Here is an 18,157-nt window from a genome sequence, read left to right as displayed (position 1 = left end):
CTAACCTTTGCAATTTTTCTTTAGAATCTCCCATAAGCACAGTATCATCAGCAAAAAGTAACTGTGTCAATTCCCATTTTGAATTTGATTACCCATAATTTAATCCCACCCCTCTCCCAAACACCCTAGCATTTACTTCCTTTACAACCCCATCTATAAATATATTAAACAACCATGGTGACATTACACATCCCTGTCTAAGACCTACTTTTACCGGGAAGTAGTCTCCCTCTCTTCTACACACCCTAACCTGAGCCTCACTATCCTCATAAAAACTCTTTACAGCATTTAATAACTTACCACCTATTCCATATACTTGCAACATCTGCCACATTGCTCCTCTATCCACTCTATCATATGCCTTTTCTAAATCCATAAATGCAATAAAAACTTCCCTATCTTTATCTAAATACTGTTCACATATATGCTTCAATGTAAACACCTGATCTACACATCCCCTACCCACTCTGAAACCTCCTTGCTCATCCGCAATCCTACATTCTGTCTTACCTCTAATTCTTTCAATTATAACCCTACCGTACACTTTTCCTGGTATACTCAGTAAGCTTATTCCTCTATAATTTTTAGTCTCTTTTGTCCCCTTTCCTTTATATAAAGGGACTATACATGCTCTCTGCCAATCCCTAGGTACCTTCCCCTCTTTCATACATTTATTAAACAAAAGTACCAACCACTCCGACACTATATCCCCCCCTGCTTTTAACATTTCTGTCATGATCCCATCAGTTCCAGCTGCTTTACCCCCTTTCATTTTATGTAATGCCTCACGTACCTCCCCCACACTTACATTCTGCTCTTCTTCACTCCTAAAAGATGGTATACCTCCCTGACCAGTGCATGAAATTACTGCCTCTGTTTCTTCCTTAACATTTAAAAGTTCCTCAAAATATTCTCGCCATCTACCCAATACCTCCATCTCCCCATCTACTAACTCCCCTACTCTGTTTTTAACTGACAAATCCATATTTTCCCTAGGCTTTCTTAACTTGTTTAACTCACTCCAAAATTTTTTCTTATTTTCATTAAAATTTCTTGACAGTGCCTCTCCCACTCTATCATCTGCTCTCCTTTTGCACTCTCTCACCACTCTCTCTACCTTTCTTTTACTCTCCATATACTCTGCTCTTCTTATAACACTTCTGCTTTGTAAAAACCTCTCATAAGCTACCTTTTTCTCTTTTATCACACCCTTTACTTCATCATTCCACCAATCACTCCTCTTTCCTCCTGCCCCCACCCTCCTATAACCACAAACTTCTGCCCCACATTCTAATACTGCATTTTTAAAACTATTCCAACCCTCTTCAACCCCCCCACTACTCATCTTTGCACTAGCCCACCTTTCTGCCAATAGTCGCTTATATCTCACCCGAACTTCCTCCTCCCTTAGTTTATACACTTTCACCTCCCTCTTACTTGTTGTTGCCACCTTCCTCTTTTCCCATCTACCTCTTACTCTAACTGTAGCTACAACTAAATAATGATCCGATATATCAGTTGCCCCTCTATAAACATGTACATACTGGAGCCTACCCATCAACCTTTTATCCACCAATACATAATCTAATAAACTACTTTCATTACGTGCTACATCATACCTTGTATATTTATTTATCCTCTTTTTCATAAAATATGTATTACTTATTACCAAATTTCTTTCTACACATAGCTCAATTAAAGGCTCCCCATTTACATTTACCCCTGGCACCCCAAATTTACCTACTACTCCTTCCATAACATTTTTACCCACTTTAGCATTGAAATCCCCAACCACCATTACTCTCACACTTGATTTAAAACTCCCCACGCATTCACTCAACATTTCCCAAAATCTCTCTCTCTCCTCTACACTTCTCTCTTCTCCAGGTGCATACACGCTTATTATAACCCACTTTTCACATCCAATCTTTATTTTACTCCACATAATCCTTGAATTAATACATTTATAGTCCCTCTTTTCCTGCCATAGCTTATCCTTCAACATTATTGCTACTCCTTCTTTAGCTCTAACTCTATTTGAAACCCCTGACCTAATCCCATTTATTCCTCTCCACTGAAACTCTCCCACCCCCTTCAGCTTTGTTTCACTTAAAGCCAGGACATCCAGCTTCTTCTCATTCATAACATCCACAATCATCTCTTTCTTATCATCTGCACAACATCCACGCACATTCAGACTTCCCACTTTGACAATTTTCTTCTTCTTATTCTTTTTAGTAATCTTTACAGGAAAAGGGGTTACTAGCCCATTGTTCCCGGCATTTTAGTTGACTTTTACAACACGCATGGCTTACGGAGGAAAGATTCTTATTCCACTTCCCCATGGATATAAAAGGAAAATTAATAAGACCAAGAACTATTAAGATAAAATCAAAGAAAACTCAGATGAGTGTGTATAAATAAATGTGTACATGTATGTGTAATGTGACCTAAGTGTAAGTAGAAGTAGCAAGACATACCTGTAATCTTGCATATTTATGAGACAGACAAAAGACATCAGCAATCCTACCATCATGTAAAACAATCACAGGCTTCGTTTTACACTCACTTGGCAGGACGGTAGTACCTCCCTGGGTGGTTGCTGTCTACCAACCTACTACTTATAAATATATATGTATATATATATGTATATATGTATATATATATGTATATATATTATATATATATATATATTATACATATATTATATATATATTATATATATATATTATATATATATTATATATATATATTATATATATATATATATATATATATATATATATTATATATATATATATATATATATATATATATATATATATATATATATATATATATATATATATATATAAATGTATTATATATATGTATAAATGTACTATAAATGTATTAATTCAAGGATTATGTGGAGTAAAATAAAGATTGGATGTGAAAAGTGGGTTATAATAAGCGTGTATGCACCTGGAGAAGAGAGAAGTGTAGAGGAGAGAGAGAGATTTTGGGAAATGTTGAGTGAATGCGTGGGGAGTTTTGAATCAAGTGTGAGAGTAATGGTGGTTGGGGATTTTAATGCTAAAGTGGGTAAAAATGTTATGGAGGGAGTAGTAGGTAAATTTGGGGTGCCAGGGGTAAATGTAAATGGGGAGCCTTTAATTGAGCTATGTGTAGAAAGAAATTTGGTAATAAGTAATACATATTTTATGAAAAAGAGGATAAATAAATATACAAGGTATGATGTAGCACGTAATGAAAGTAGTTTATTAGATTATGTATTGGTGGATAAAAGGTTGATGGGTAGGCTCCAGGATGTACATGTTTATAGAGGGGCAACTGATATATCGGATCATTATTTAGTTGTAGCTACAGTTAGAGTAAGAGGTAGATGGGAAAAGAGGAAGGTGGCAACAACAAGTAAGAGGGAAGTGAAAGTGTATAAACTAAGGGAGGAGGAAGTTCGGGTGAGATATAAGCGACTATTGGCAGAAAGGTGGGCTAGTGCAAAGATGAGTAGTGGGGGGGTTGAAGAGGGTTGGAATAGTTTTAAAAATGCAGTATTAGAATGTGGGGCAGAAGTTTGTGGTTATAGGAGGGTGGGGGCAGGAGGAAAGAGGAGTGATTGGTGGAATGATGAAGTAAAGGGTGTGATAAAAGAGAAAAAGGTAGCTTATGAGAGGTTTTTACAAAGCAGAAGTGTTATAAGAAGAGCAGAGTATATGGAGAGTAAAAGAAAGGTAAAGAGAGTGGTGAGAGAGTGCAAAAGGAGAGCAAATGATAGAGTGGGAGAGGCACTGTCAAGAAATTTTAATGAAAATAAGAAAAAATTTTGGAGTGAGTTAAACAAGTTAAGAAAGCCTAGGGAAAATATGGATTTGTCAGTTAAAAACAGAGTAGGGGAGTTAGTAGATGGGGAGATGGAGGTATTGGGTAGATGGCGAGAATATTTTGAGGAACTTTTAAATGTTAAGGAAGAAACAGAGGCAGTAATTTCATGCACTGGTCAGGGAGGTATACCATCTTTTAGGAGTGAAGAAGAGCAGAATGTAAGTGTGGGGGAGGTACGTGAGGCATTACGTAAAATGAAAGGGGGTAAAGCAGCTGGAACTGATGGGATCATGACAGAAATGTTAAAAGCAGGGGGGGATATAGTGTTGGAGTGGTTGGTACTTTTGTTTAATAAATGTATGAAAGAGGGGAAGGTACCTAGGGATTGGCAGAGAGCATGTATAGTCCCTTTATATAAAGGGAAAGGGGACAAAAGAGACTGTAAAAATTATAGAGGAATAAGCTTACTGAGTATACCAGGAAAAGTGTACGGTAGGGTTATAATTGAAAGAATTAGAGGTAAGACAGAATGTAGGATTGCGGATGAGCAAGGAGGTTTTAGAGTGGGTAGGGGATGTGTAGATCAGGTGTTTACATTGAAGCATATATGTGAACAGTATTTAGATAAAGATAGGGAAGTTTTTATTGCATTTATGGATTTAGAAAAGGCATATGATAGAGTGGATAGAGGAGCAATGTGGCAGATGTTGCAAGTATATGGAATAGGTGGTAAGTTATTAAATGCTGTAAAGAGTTTTTATGAGGATAGTGAGGCTCAGGTTAGGGTGTGTAGAAGAGAGGGAGACTACTTCCCGGTAAAAGTAGGTCTTAGACAGGGATGTGTAATGTCACCATGGTTGTTTAATATATTTATAGATGGGGTTGTAAAGGAAGTAAATGCTAGGGTGTTTGGGAGAGGGGTGGGATTAAATTATGGGGAATCAAATTCAAAATGGGAATTGACACAGTTACTTTTTGCTGATGATACTGTGCTTATGGGAGATTCTAAAGAAAAATTGCAAAGGTTAGTGGATGAGTTTGGGAATGTGTGTAAAGGTAGAAAGTTGAAAGTGAACATAGAAAAGAGTAAGGTGATGAGGGTGTCAAATGATTTAGATAAAGAAAAATTGGATATCAAATTGGGGAGGAGGAGTATGGAAGAAGTGAATGTTTTCAGATACTTGGGAGTTGACGTGTCGGCGGATGGATTTATGAAGGATGAGGTTAATCATAGAATTGATGAGGGAAAAAAGGTGAGTGGTGCGTTGAGGTATATGTGGAGTCAAAAAACGTTATCTATGGAGGCAAAGAAGGGAATGTATGAAAGTATAGTAGTACCAACACTCTTATATGGGTGTGAAGCTTGGGTGGTAAATGCAGCAGCGAGGAGACGGTTGGAGGCAGCGGAGATGTCCTGTTTAAGGGCAATGTGTGGTGTAAATATTATGCAGAAAATTCGGGAGTGTGGAAATTAGGAGAAGGTGTGGAGTTAATAAAAGTATTAGTCAGAGGGCAGAAGAGGGGTTGTTGAGGTGGTTTGGTCATTTAGAGAGAATGGATCACAGTAGAATGACATGGAAAGCATATAAATCTATAGGGGAAGGAAGGCGGGGTAGGGGTCGTCCTCATATTATATATATATATATATATATTATATATATATATATATATTATATATATATATATGTATTATATATATATGTATTATATATATATGTATTATATATATATGTATTATATATATATGTATTATATATATATGTATTATATATATATATGTATTATATATATATATGTATTATATATATATTATATATATATATATATATATATATATATATATATATATATATATATATTTATTTATTTATTTTTTATTATCACACTGGCCGATTCCCACCAAGGCAGGGTGGCCCGAAAAAGAAAAACTTTCAACATCATTCACTCCATCACTGTCTTGCCAGAAGGGTGCTTTACACTACTGTTTTTAAACTGCAACATTAACACCCCTCCTTGAGAGTGCAGGCACTGTACTTCCCATCTCCAGGACTCAAGTCCGGCCTGCCGGTTTCCATGAATCCCTTCATAAATGCTACTTTGCTCACACTCCAACAGCACGTCAAGTATTAAAAACCATTTGTCTCCTGCTGCTGTAGCACTGTCAGCTGCTGCTGCTGCTGTACCACAGTCAGCTGCTGCTGCTGCTATAGCACTGTCAGCTGCTGCTGCTGTAGCACCATCAGCTGCTGCTGTAGTACCGTCTGCTGCTGCTGTAGTACCGTCTGCTGCTGCTGTAGCACTGTCAGCTGCTGCTGTAGCACTGTCAGCTGCTGCTGCTGCTATAGCACTGTCAGCTGCTGCTGCTGTAGCACCATCAGCTGCTTCTGCTGCTGTACCACCATCAGCTGCTGCTGTAGTACCGTCTGCTGCTGCTGTAGCACCGTCTGCTGCTGCTGTAGCACTGTCAGCTGCTGCTGTAGCACTGTCAGCTGCTGCTGTAGCACTGTGAGCTGCTGCTGTAGCACTGTCAGCTGCTGCTGTAGCACTGTCAGCTGCTGCTGCTGCTGCTGCTGCTGTAGCACTGTCAGCTGCAGCTGCTGCTGTAGCACTGTCAGCTGCTGCTGCTGCTGTAGCACTGTCAGCTGCTGCTGTAGCACTGTCAGCTGCTGCTGCTGCTATAGCACTGTCAGCTGCTGCTGCTATAGCACCATCTGCTGCTGCTGCTGCTGTAGCACCGTCAGCTGCTGCTGCTGCTGTAGCACTGCTGCTGCTTCTGTACCACCGTCAGCTGCTGCTGCTGTAGTACCGTCTGCTGCTGCTGTAGCACTGTCAGCTGCTGCTGCTGCTGTAGCACTGTTGTTGGTGTGGCTTATTGAGAATACCAAGAAACAATTAACCCCAGAGGGTTAGCCACCCAGGATAACCCAAAAAAGTCAGTGTCATCAAAGACTGTCTAACTTATTTCCATTGGGGTCCTTAATCTTGTCTCCCAGGATACAACCCACACCAGTCGACTAACACCCAGGTGAACAGGGAAAAATGCCTGGAATTAGTGCTCATATTGGTGAATTTAAAGTCAGCAAAGGTTGGTTAGAGAGATTTAAGAATCGTAGTGGCATACACAGTGTGATGAGGGCTGTTCTGGAAGAAAATGCCAAACAGGACCTACAGTACTCAGGAGGAAAAGGCACTCCCAGGACACAGTGTCTCATCAGTCATTGCTGCATCTTCAATAAAGGTAAGTGTCATTTATTCTTCATTTAGTAGAGTAGTACATGCACAATATATATTGTGCATGTACTACTCTACTATTGTGCATGTATCCTTCTCTTTGTGTGTTGGAAAATGTATATTTCATGTGGTAAATTTTTTTTTTTCATACTTTTGGGTGTCTTGCTTGCACGGATTAATTTGATTTCCATTATTTCTTATGGGGAAAATTCATTCGCATAACGATAATTTCACATAACCATGAGCTCTCAGGAACGGATTAATATCGTTATGCGGGGGTCCACTGTATATGCAAGAATGGGAATGGGGAAGGTTAGTACAACAAGAGACTGCAGAGAGAGAGAGAGAGAGAGAGAGGCAGAGGAGAAAGATTCATTGGCATAGTCGCTTTTTGTGGATTTTAATTGACTTTTGTGAAGTTTGTGGATATGGGATGGTGGGCATAGGAGGGTTTGGTGGAATGATGAGGTATAGACAGAGAGAGTGATAAGTTTTTACATAGCAGAGGTGATAAAAGGAGAGAGGTTAAGAGACTGGTGAGGGAGTATAAAAGGAGATCAAATAACTGAGTGGCTGTGGTTTAGTCAACAAATTTGGTGATAAATAAGAAGTTTTGGAGTCAGATTAATAAGTTAAGAAAGCTTAAGGAACTAATGTATTTAACAGTAAAAAACAAAAGAGGAGAGTTATTAGATAGGGAGGATGGAGGTATTGGGAAAATGGTGGGAAAATTTTGAGGAGCTGTTAAATGTTGAAGAGGAGGAAGGTATAATAGCTCTTAGCTTGTAAAATCAATTAATGTAAAAAAAAAAAAAAATTGCTTGTTGATGTAGAACTGTTACGAGAGTTAGGTAGCTCATTGTGTAGTAGATGTTTGTTGGTTATCACTTTTATCAGCTGACTTAACCCTTACATTTTATTAGATGATGACATTATGCAATTTACTGCAAATTTCTCATTTATAATAGTGACAAGGACGATACTTTTCATACCTTAAATTCCTTGTTTTATTGCTTGTTGGTAGTGTTGTTTATGAGAGTAGAGAGTGGTAAATGACAGAGTTTTTTATGAGTTGACTTGACTTGTACATTTTGTTAAGTGATGACAGGGCATATTTCACTATACAATTTTCTTGTTTATAATAGTAATAATTGAGATGGAAGAATTTTACCCTACCTTAAATTCCTGGTTTGTTTGCTTGTTGAGAAATGTTAGATGTTCATGAGACTGTTAAGCAGTAGATGGCTGTGAGCCATCTGTTTAATCGATTATCAGCTGTTGGTGAGTTGTCTCTTGAGGTTAAGAGTGCTGCTACCCCAGCATATGTCATATTGAGCCAGATTCAGAGGGCAGCTTTCCCCAGCCATTTAAAAGTCTCAGAAAGAAAAAGCTTTCATTCCTTAGCCACTTTTTTTTTTTAAACATTGCTTGTTAACCAAGTTAAAATTGTAATTCATTATTTTTTAATTAAATTTTTTTATAGTATTTTAATAAAAATGCATGCTATGAGATGTCTGTGCTCATAATTTTAGTAGTTGCATTGAGCAGGGAGGGTCATATCAATTTGATATCTGTACACATCTTTAAAAACAGCTAGAAAATGAATAATGGTGCAACCAATTCTCACACTGAGTGATAACTTCGCTTATTTGAATGTTTCCTGGTTATGTTTGTCCGCCTAGTTTTTAGACTCTTAGTGTTCTATAATTTGCTTATTTGTGGCAAAATACTTTGCAAGGTAAGACAAGTCTGTTCTGCTTCGGCATTTCATAATTTGGTATGTAAGGATATTAGAAAATAGTTTCAAAATTATAGTTCAGATTGGAATGTAACTATGCACTTACTCCCTGGAAACTCAAAGCATAATTGGTTATTGTATTTGCACTGAAATAAGCATAATCAGTTACTTTATTAACATGAATTGAGCATCATTATGTACTGTATGAGCATTTATATAAGCATAATCAGTTATTATATTAGCATTTAAATGAGCATAGTCAGTTACTATATTAGCATTTAAAAGAACATAATTACTGTATTAGCATTACAAGCATAATCATTTGTTATAACATTTAAAATTAATCCAGCTGAGCATTGCTCTTTAATTTATATATGCATGTTTTTTTTTTTGTGCATACTCAAGTAGGTAAAGTAATTAATTAACTAGTTGCCCCATTTCAGAAAGTGGGTATAAACAAAAGCGGCTTGATAAGTTCCCTTCAGTTTATAGAAATAAATTTAAGAACATGTTTCTTAATTTTCAATGATTGTCATCTTATTTTATGTTCACAGGTTTCTGCCTTTAGTTCATGGGAAAAGGAACTCTCCAAAATTGTGTTTGATTCCCGTTACCTTCTACTTACATCACGTGAAAGGAAACAGGTGTTTGAGAAGTAAGTTGCATCTTGTATTCTGTTTAGAAATAGGCAAAGATAATTGACTAAGGAGGGGTGTTAATGTTGCAGTTTAAAAACTGTAGTGTAAGGCACCCTTCTGGCAAGACAGTGATGGAGTGAATGATGGTGAAAGTTTTTCTTTTTCGGGCCACCCTGCCTTGGTGGGAAACAGCCAGTGTCTTAATAATAATAATATGACTAAGGGTTTACTAACAAAAAGGAAGCGTGGCTGGATCATTACTGTATAATCAAGTGCTCGTTGTGTTAAGGAAGTTGCTTTGTTTTATTATTTTTTAATGTTTTTACCATTTTTTTATGAATTGCATGTTTTACACCTATATCATTGTTTTCTTATCCTATTTCACTTCATCTGGAGTTCACCTCACTCAGATAAGTTGTGAGCAGTAAATTTGGGCCTAGATACGAGAGAAAGGGTCAATGCAGTAAGTGTGCACCATATAAAAAGAATACTGCATTACGCAGTGCGTAATGAGGAAAAACTGCAACCGTGTTTTTGGTTTAAAACCGATTTTGTGGTGTACTTTCGTATGCTTTTTTTTTTTTCTCCCATTTGATAAGAGTCGATGTGGTCAGTCCATCAATCTTGAATAGAATACGGCATAAGTGTGGAGAGGGAGCTTATAAACCGTAGGCAGGAGAGGTGCAGCAGTTGTAGGTGGTGTCACATTTGTTCAAGATTGATGGACTGACCACATCGATTCAAGGTTGAGGGACTGATTACCTCATTCTCCTCCTGTTCTTCAAGTTTCTCCTTTGTATTGGCTGATGAAGCCACTGTGTGGCGAAACGTTTCCTCAATAAAGATACCCAAGATTTGCACATGTGCCTAATTTATCAATATGTCGGTTCTTTGAACCATTCATCTACAATCCTGTCAGACACTGCAACTTCTTGGGCTCTTAATACTTGGGAATTCTTCGCTTGCCTAACCCTTGGGCACGACCTACTTCCACATTGAACAAATGTGACATCACCTACGACTGCTGCACCTCTCCTGCCTACAGTTTATAAGCTCCCTCTCCACACTTACGCCGTATTCTATTCAAGATTGATGGACTGACCACATCGACTCAAGGTTGAGGGACTGATTACCTCATTCTCCTCCTGTTCTTCAAATTTCTCCTTTGTATGGACTGATGAAGCCACTGTGTGGCAAAACGTTTCCTCAATAAAGATACCCAAGAGTTGCACATGTCTAATTTATCAACATGTCGGCTCTCTGAACCATTCATCTACAATTTTGTAAAGGTTTGTTTGAAGTTCAGTTTATTGGTACCACAGCACTGAAACCACCACCTTTCTGACCTGAAGTATGTAAGGTGCAGTGTGAATTTCTGAAGCTTATTTTGAGCAAAATGCATGCCTTGTATACCACAAAATATAGTTTATTCGCATTGTCAAAATGCCAAACAGCACTGGCCAGATGAGACTTTGCACAATACGTGTTCCTTTACTGCAACCTGTACACCTATCAACACTCATTTTGGAACTCTTCTGTGCAATTTGGTTTAAGTGGTTTTTTTTTTATACAATTGGCTGTGATCTTGTGTTCTGCCTCAGGGCTCAGTTCAAAGGATTGCCCTATCTAAAGTGGGTTATCACCCTTCCCAGGATGCAACTCACAACTGTTAACACTCTGGTACTTACTGACAGGTGTATATGCATAAGGAAACTTTTCTAATGTGTTCAACCTATTCTCTGAAAAACTGCAGTAGGCTTTGTCATTTTTTGGAAGCAGGACACATTGGGTTGATATTTGTTCCATTATTAACCCATTCATTTTGTCATATCCATTTGCAAATTGCTATAACATGAGGTTAAGGAAGAGACTTTGGTTATGCAGTTTGCTTCCCCCATCCTCTTTTTAGGGGGGGACCTAAGACCATCTACTGCTTCTACTATTTCTTAACATTTGAAATATTTTTTTGTATTTAAATAATTTTTAACCTTTTTCCCAACTGCATGGAATAATAGGACCACAAAAGTGTGGTGTCAGCACCACCTTGCTCTTAAATGCTATCAATAGACTTTTCTTGTTTCTCTGTTGTGGGATTTCTTCCTCTGTGCAGATGATTTTACTATAACTTGTGTTGGCACTAACATAAACCAAATGATTGCCTTGTAAAATGCTATCAACTGTACTTAGTTGGATCTCTTCACATAGCTAGTTGTCCCACTTCTCTTGCTGATTTTGTATTGGTCTCCTATTATAGCTAGCCAAATATAAATTTCCTGTCCTTTTTTATTGCTATTTGTTATGGAAATAACATTGCCTCCTTAAAAGCTGAATTTCACAGACTGAACATTTTGAAGATTTTGTTCTTTTCTTTGTGACCCAGTAGATTAAATTTTCTCCACTTTCACTCAGTCTGGTCCAAAGTATACTATGAGGACAGGTGTAGTCCTCTGCTTAGGCAGCTGCATTTTCTGGTTGTGATGTTATTCATCAGGGATTGAGTTTGGGTGCCTATTGGTCATTTCCACTCAAATTCTTGTACAATATTCAGTCTTAGCATGCATTCATTGGGAGATTGGAGATACTCATTGATTATGTTATCTAGCCAGTTTCCTTGGGATTCAAGATTCACCAACCATTAGGATTATTAAAGACTTTTGTAAAAATAAAAGTTTAGGTTGCCACTCTTGATTATGTGGACCTTAGTATTGAGCAACAACTTGTATAAGGCAGGACAAGGCTGCTTGGGCTCCTCCTTCAACAAGAGACATGCTTTAATAAAAAACGAAAAACAAAAAAAATGAAGGATGAGAACAAATAGATAATATTTCTTGGGCCTCACTATCAGAAAGAAGAAGATTGCAAGTGGAGAAGATAAAAAAGATGCAGTTTTACTAAATAACTTGGAAATTGTGATAAAACACTGAGAGGGGACCCAGGAGAAGGTAGTTTCATAAATACTGAAATATTTAAAAAACTGGGTGATCTTCAGTAGCCATTTGACCATTTCTGTAGCTTTTCATGCTTCTGTGTGCACTTTGTATGCATGAGTGTTCCTGAACAAATGTATTAATTTTGCTAACCTTTGATAGGTATGTAAAAGAGCGTGCAGAGGAGGAACGTCGAGAGAAGCGAAACAAGCTGAAGGAGCGAAAGGATGAGTTCCGTAAGTTACTGGAGGAGGCAGGACTTAATGGGAAGTCATCATTTAGTGATTTTGCAGCCAAATTCAGCAAGGATGATCGTTTCCGGAACATAGAGAAGATGCGAGAGAGGGAGAGTTTATTTGACGAGTTCCTGCTGGAGGTTCGTCGTCGCGAGAAGGAGGAAAAGGCTGCTAAACGTGAACAGGTAAGCTGTGATTTGTTTAGATTCAGGGGATAGTTATGGTGGGTGGGGTGCACACACACAATAGCTTGCTCCTCTTGCTCATTTTGATCGAAAATATAGTACATCCCAAATCAGTCTTAATACTGAAATGGAAATATTTAATTTGAAAATTACTCCTGGTGTCGATTGTTATGAGTAAAGCGCCATACCTGCACTCATTTTACTGAAAACAAAAGTCATTCACATTTTGATTTAACAAAGTAAAGTTTTCATACAATTTTTTTAAATACTGTATATAATATGATTTTAAGAAGCAAACAGTTTAATTTAAAGAGCAAAAAAAGTTTTGAAATGAACATTTAAGCAGTATATCACAATATTGGTTGAAGCAGTTTGTATGATAAGTCACTAGACTTGTGCTAGTCATATCAGTAGAGGGGGATGTTAACAGTTGCTCTCACATTTCTTTGGATACTACGTTGTTTGAATCCTCTTTCACTTTGGCTCTTCTGCACATACTTGATGAAATTTAGCTTTTTTTTTTTTTTTTAATTGGGGGGCAAACAAGTGGGAGAGAGATTTTCTCTTGAATGAAATTTATAGATAGTCATTCTCATGAGGCAATGACTTGGAAACTTTTCCAATGTTATCATTTTTAATTTTGCTGTTAATGTAACCCAAAATAATTTTAAGTTTTAAATGATGCAACTAAAGTTGAACTGTTGTTCTTTATTTTACTGGTCATCCAGAGTGACTGCCATGGTGCTGATTTTAAGTATTTATGTCTTTATTGCCATTATTGTAGTTTGATGAATTTGATACATGGTTTTTATCTGAATAAGTGTATTCTGTTTTGTATGCTGGGCCTATTTATGTAGTGAAACATTTTTAGTCTTTAATAGCATAGTATATTTTGTCACAATGAGTTGGATAACCTAATTTGATCTATCAGTATCTGTGACTTAATATAATTGTATGGACACAGTGTTTTACCAACCCTGTATATCGGTTGGATCCCATTATGATCAGCGAGAATAATGGTATTTGTCCATAGATTATGGTTATCATCTGAATTTTAAAGGCTTGTAAAATAATTTTGTTTACCTATTATCTAGTGTCCATCTTTGAGATAACACTATATAAGCAAAATTTAATTTCTTTTATTGTGAACCTTCTTCCTTACTGTCTGGTCTGTGAAGATTAGTTATTTTCATTTTATTGTGTTTTTGATACGATTCATTTTGTGCAGTGTAATTTGCAGATAAATTTAAATGTTGAATTGTACTGCCTTGGTTATGGTGGTTTATATCAGTAGTTGAGTAATGATGTGGTCCTTGTAAAAATGTCCATTTCTACTACAGATCATTAGTGTTGCTTACATACTAAGTCTGCCCAGGAACTTTGAGTAGCCACACACTGAATATTGCTTGAAATTTGTTAGGCATTGATCATCTCCACTTCTAAAATATTAAGTATTGTCTCCTGATTTTTAGTAAAGTGTTAGTGAAATCCAGAAAATGAGATTGTCATTTTTTTTTGTTAGTCATTGCTGCATACATGGCAAAAAAAAAAAAAAAATCAAGGTATAAATACCAAATTAGGAAGACCATTTTTCCATTGGGGAGTGAGGGCATCCTTATACTAATTATAATAAAAAAGATGTTCAAAAAGTAAAATTGTTGCAAAAGTCAACATTTTTCACTATTAATTTTATTTCCCATTTACTATTACAGTAGGGCCCCACTTATACGGCAGGTTAGGTTCCAGGCTACCGCCATAAAGCGGAAATCGCCGTAAAGTGGAACATCTCTTTTTTTCCACTTATAAATGTATACAAATACTAGATAACAAGTTTACACTAACATATATTAAGTCAGTAAGTAAGTTTATTCAGATATACACAAATGCAGTTACATAGATTACATGAGAGAGGACACTCATGGAGTTATGTAAACAAACCAGGTGAACGTTAGTTATGTAAACAAACAAAGTGTACACGTCTGGTTTATGTACAAGTTACATTGTGTACAAGTTGTCTTCGTTGATACAGTAACACCATGTTTTAGAAGAAATGACGCTCTGAGTGAAGGCATACAAAAGGAATAATTTTCTACAGTTACCCCCAGTAACACATTTTCTCTTATGTTGGACGAGAGAAAATGTTATTCTTCCCATCACTAGTACAAGTTGTCTGGCTCCCACATCTCATATTTGTTTATTTATTCTGCTGTGGAGTGTATTTATCATCTTTATATGTTATGTATCATGTTTATTATATAATTTTGAAAAAATATCATACATGGATTGATTAAAATGTGTATATTAACGTAATATACGACGTTTAATGAGACTCTGTTATTGAGTATTATTACAATTACTAATATGGCATCTCGAGACATAACACTCTTACTGATTTAAATGTGTACCTGCACGCCAGCACAGTGTGTAAGCTTATTTAGGTACAGGTATACACAAGTATAATTATCAGAGTATATATAAAATATGAAATAACTTTTAAAAACACTTGAAATTTTGGAGTTTCCAGACACAGTGGAGAGACATGGTGCTCACAGAGCTCATGGACAATGTAAACAAACAGGGTGGGGTGGGGTGATCGTATTAGAAAGTCAGGTGGGGGGAGCCGTATAGAGAGTTTAGGTCATAATTTGAAATGACCGTATTAGCAGAACGCCGTAAAGCGGGGCCCTACTGTATATGTGGTAAACATTTTTATGGAATGTTTCTTTGGTTTTGTTATTTAAGTTGATTCATGATAAAATATGCGAGGGTTGAAACGTAGAGCAGTTTAAGATAACATGTAAATTAAAGGGGAAATGATATGCAGTACTATATCCCAAAAATGCACAGATCAGAATATTTTGTATTAAAGGTTTCTTCGTAACAGCCTTACCATGAGAAATTATCAGTTAACCCCATACTTAACATTTATTAAAACCTTTAGGGATTCATTGGCTCAGGTGAAAGATATCCAAGCATCCTCATTTTGCTCATCTCCATAAGCAATCACTATATCCTAGTTGTGACAAAAGCTAAAGAAAGCCTGGCTATGAAACTAGTTTTTTTCGATTAGCAGATGGAAGTTTGAGCCTCCATCAGTCTATGCTGAATGGCCCATACAGGTTTAGCACCCCAGAAAAAAGTTTTGAAGAGAGAAATAATACCATGGACAGTGAAAAGTTCTTTATAATTGGGGTAATTTTTTATTACTTCGCTATTTAGTGGTTTTCGTTTATTCTAGAGCATTGTCTTGATACAGTGGAGAAAAGTTATTGAATTTCCTAAATAATACAAAAGTATTTAGAGCTAGAATATTAATATGCTCTACCCAATTAATTTGTTTTGCCACTAATCATTAGATATAGGTGTGTGTCTTCCTTAGATAATACTAGGGATTGCACTGTAGGAATTATTTGCTCATTTCAAACCTATATGTTGAAAGGTTATGCTGCCAAACTAAGAAAAATGTGTCGCTTCACTTAAAATGAAATTTAATGCACAAAGTTTTGAGTATCCCTCTATAAAATGTAAATTTTTCGACAGAATTTCCTATTGTAAAAATTATAGGAGAATAAGTATACTGAGTATAAAAGGTTAAGTGTATGGTAGGGTTATTACTGAAAGAATTAGAGGCAAGACAGAGCAGGATTGCAAATGAACAAGAAGGCTTTAGAATGGGTAGCGGATGTGTAGATCAAGTGTTTACATTGAAGCATATATGTGAACAGTATTTAGATAATTGTAGGGAATTTTCACTGCATTTATGTAGAAAAAGCATATGATAGAGTGGATAGGGGAGCAATGTGGCAGACGTTGCAAGTATATGGAATAGGTAGTGAGTTACTAAATGCTGTAAAGAGTTTTTATGATGATAGTGAGGCTCAGGTTAGGGTGTGTAGAAGAGAGGGAGAATACTTCCCAGTAAAAATAGGTCTTAGGCAGGAATGTGTAATGCCACCATGGTTGTTTAATATGTTTATAGAGGGGGTACTAAAAGAAGTAAGTGCTAGGGTGTTGGGTAGAAGGGTGGGATTAAATTATGATGAATCAAATGTGAAATAGGAGTTGATAGTGTTACTTTTTGCTGATGATACTGTGCTTATGGGAGATTCTAAAGAAAAGTTGCAAAGGTTAGTGAATGAGTTTGGGAGGGTGTATACAGTTAGAAAGTTGAAAGTGAACATAGAAAAGAGTAAGGTGATGAGGGTATCAAATGATTTAGATAAAGAAAAATTGGATATCACATTGGAGAGAGGGAGTTTGGAAGAAATTAATATTTTCAGATATTTGGGAGTTGACATGTCAGTGGATGGCTTTATGAAGGATGAGGTTAACCATAGAATTGATGAAGGAAAAAACGTGAGTGGTGCGTTGAGGTATATGTGGAGACAAAAAACGTTATCCATGGAGGCAAAGAAGGGAATGTATGAGAGTATAGTGGTACCAACACTCTTATATGGGTATGAAACTTGGGTTGTAAATGCTGCAGCAAGGAGGAAGTTGGAGGTGGTGTAGATGTCCTGTCTAAGGGCAATTTTTTTTTTTTTCCAACAAGTCGGCCGTCTCCCACCGAGGCAGGGTGACCCAAAAAGAAAGAAAATCCCCCAAAAGAAAAATACTTTCATCATTCAACTCTTTCACCTCACTCACACATAATCACTGTTTTTGCAGAGGTGCTCAGAACACAGCAGCTTAAAAGCATATACGTATAATGATACACAACATATCCCTCCAAACCGTCAATATCCCGAACCCCTCCTTTAGAGTGCAGGCATTGTACTTCCCATTTCCAGGTCTCAAGTCCAGCTATATAAAAATAACCGGTTTCCCTGAATCCCTTCACTAAATATTACCCTGCTCACACTCCAACAGATTGTCAGGTCCCAAATACCATTTGTCTCCATTCACTCCTATCAAACATGCTCACGCACGCCTGCTGGAAGTCCAAGCCCCTCGCCCACAAAACCTCCCTTACCCCTTCCTTCCAACCTTTTTGAGGACGATCCCTACCCCACCTTCCTTCCCCTTCAGATTTAAATGCTCTCCATGTCATTCTACTTTGATCCATTCTCTCTAAATGACCAAACCACCTCAACAACCCCTCTTCAGCCCTCTGACTAATACTTTTTATTAACTCCACACCTTCTAATTTCCACACTCCGAACTTTCTGCATAATATTTAAACCACACATTGCCCTTAGACAGGACATATCCACTGCCTCCAACCGCCTCCTCGCTGCTGCATTCACAATCCAAGCTTCACACCCATATAAGAGTGTTGGTACTACTATACTTTCCTATATTCCCTTCTTTGCCTCCATAGATAATGTTTTTTTCTCTCCACATATACCTCAATGCACCACTCGCCTTTTTCCCTCAT

General features: G+C 37.1%; 1 protein-coding gene across 6 annotated transcripts in view; it reads left to right on the top strand.

The window, feature by feature from the left end:
* Nucleotides 1-18,157, top strand: part of LOC128702366 (transcription elongation regulator 1) — a 219,576-nt gene that overhangs the window by 154,702 nt on the left and 46,717 nt on the right. For all 6 annotated transcript variants that reach the window (XM_053796594.2, XM_053796597.2, XM_053796599.2 and 3 more), the window contains 2 exons: nt 9,349-9,449; nt 12,522-12,780. In XM_053796594.2, the coding sequence (XP_053652569.1) occupies nt 9,349-9,449; nt 12,522-12,780 (360 nt within the window). The remainder of the gene's footprint in view (nt 1-9,348; nt 9,450-12,521; nt 12,781-18,157) is intronic.

The sequence above is a fragment of the Cherax quadricarinatus genome, chromosome 80 (genome assembly GCF_038502225.1).
Source record: "Cherax quadricarinatus isolate ZL_2023a chromosome 80, ASM3850222v1, whole genome shotgun sequence".
Classification (NCBI taxonomy): Eukaryota; Metazoa; Arthropoda; class Malacostraca; order Decapoda; family Parastacidae; genus Cherax; species Cherax quadricarinatus.
The sequence above is the reverse complement of the archived record's forward strand: the minus strand, read 5'-3'. Positions and strand labels throughout refer to the sequence as shown.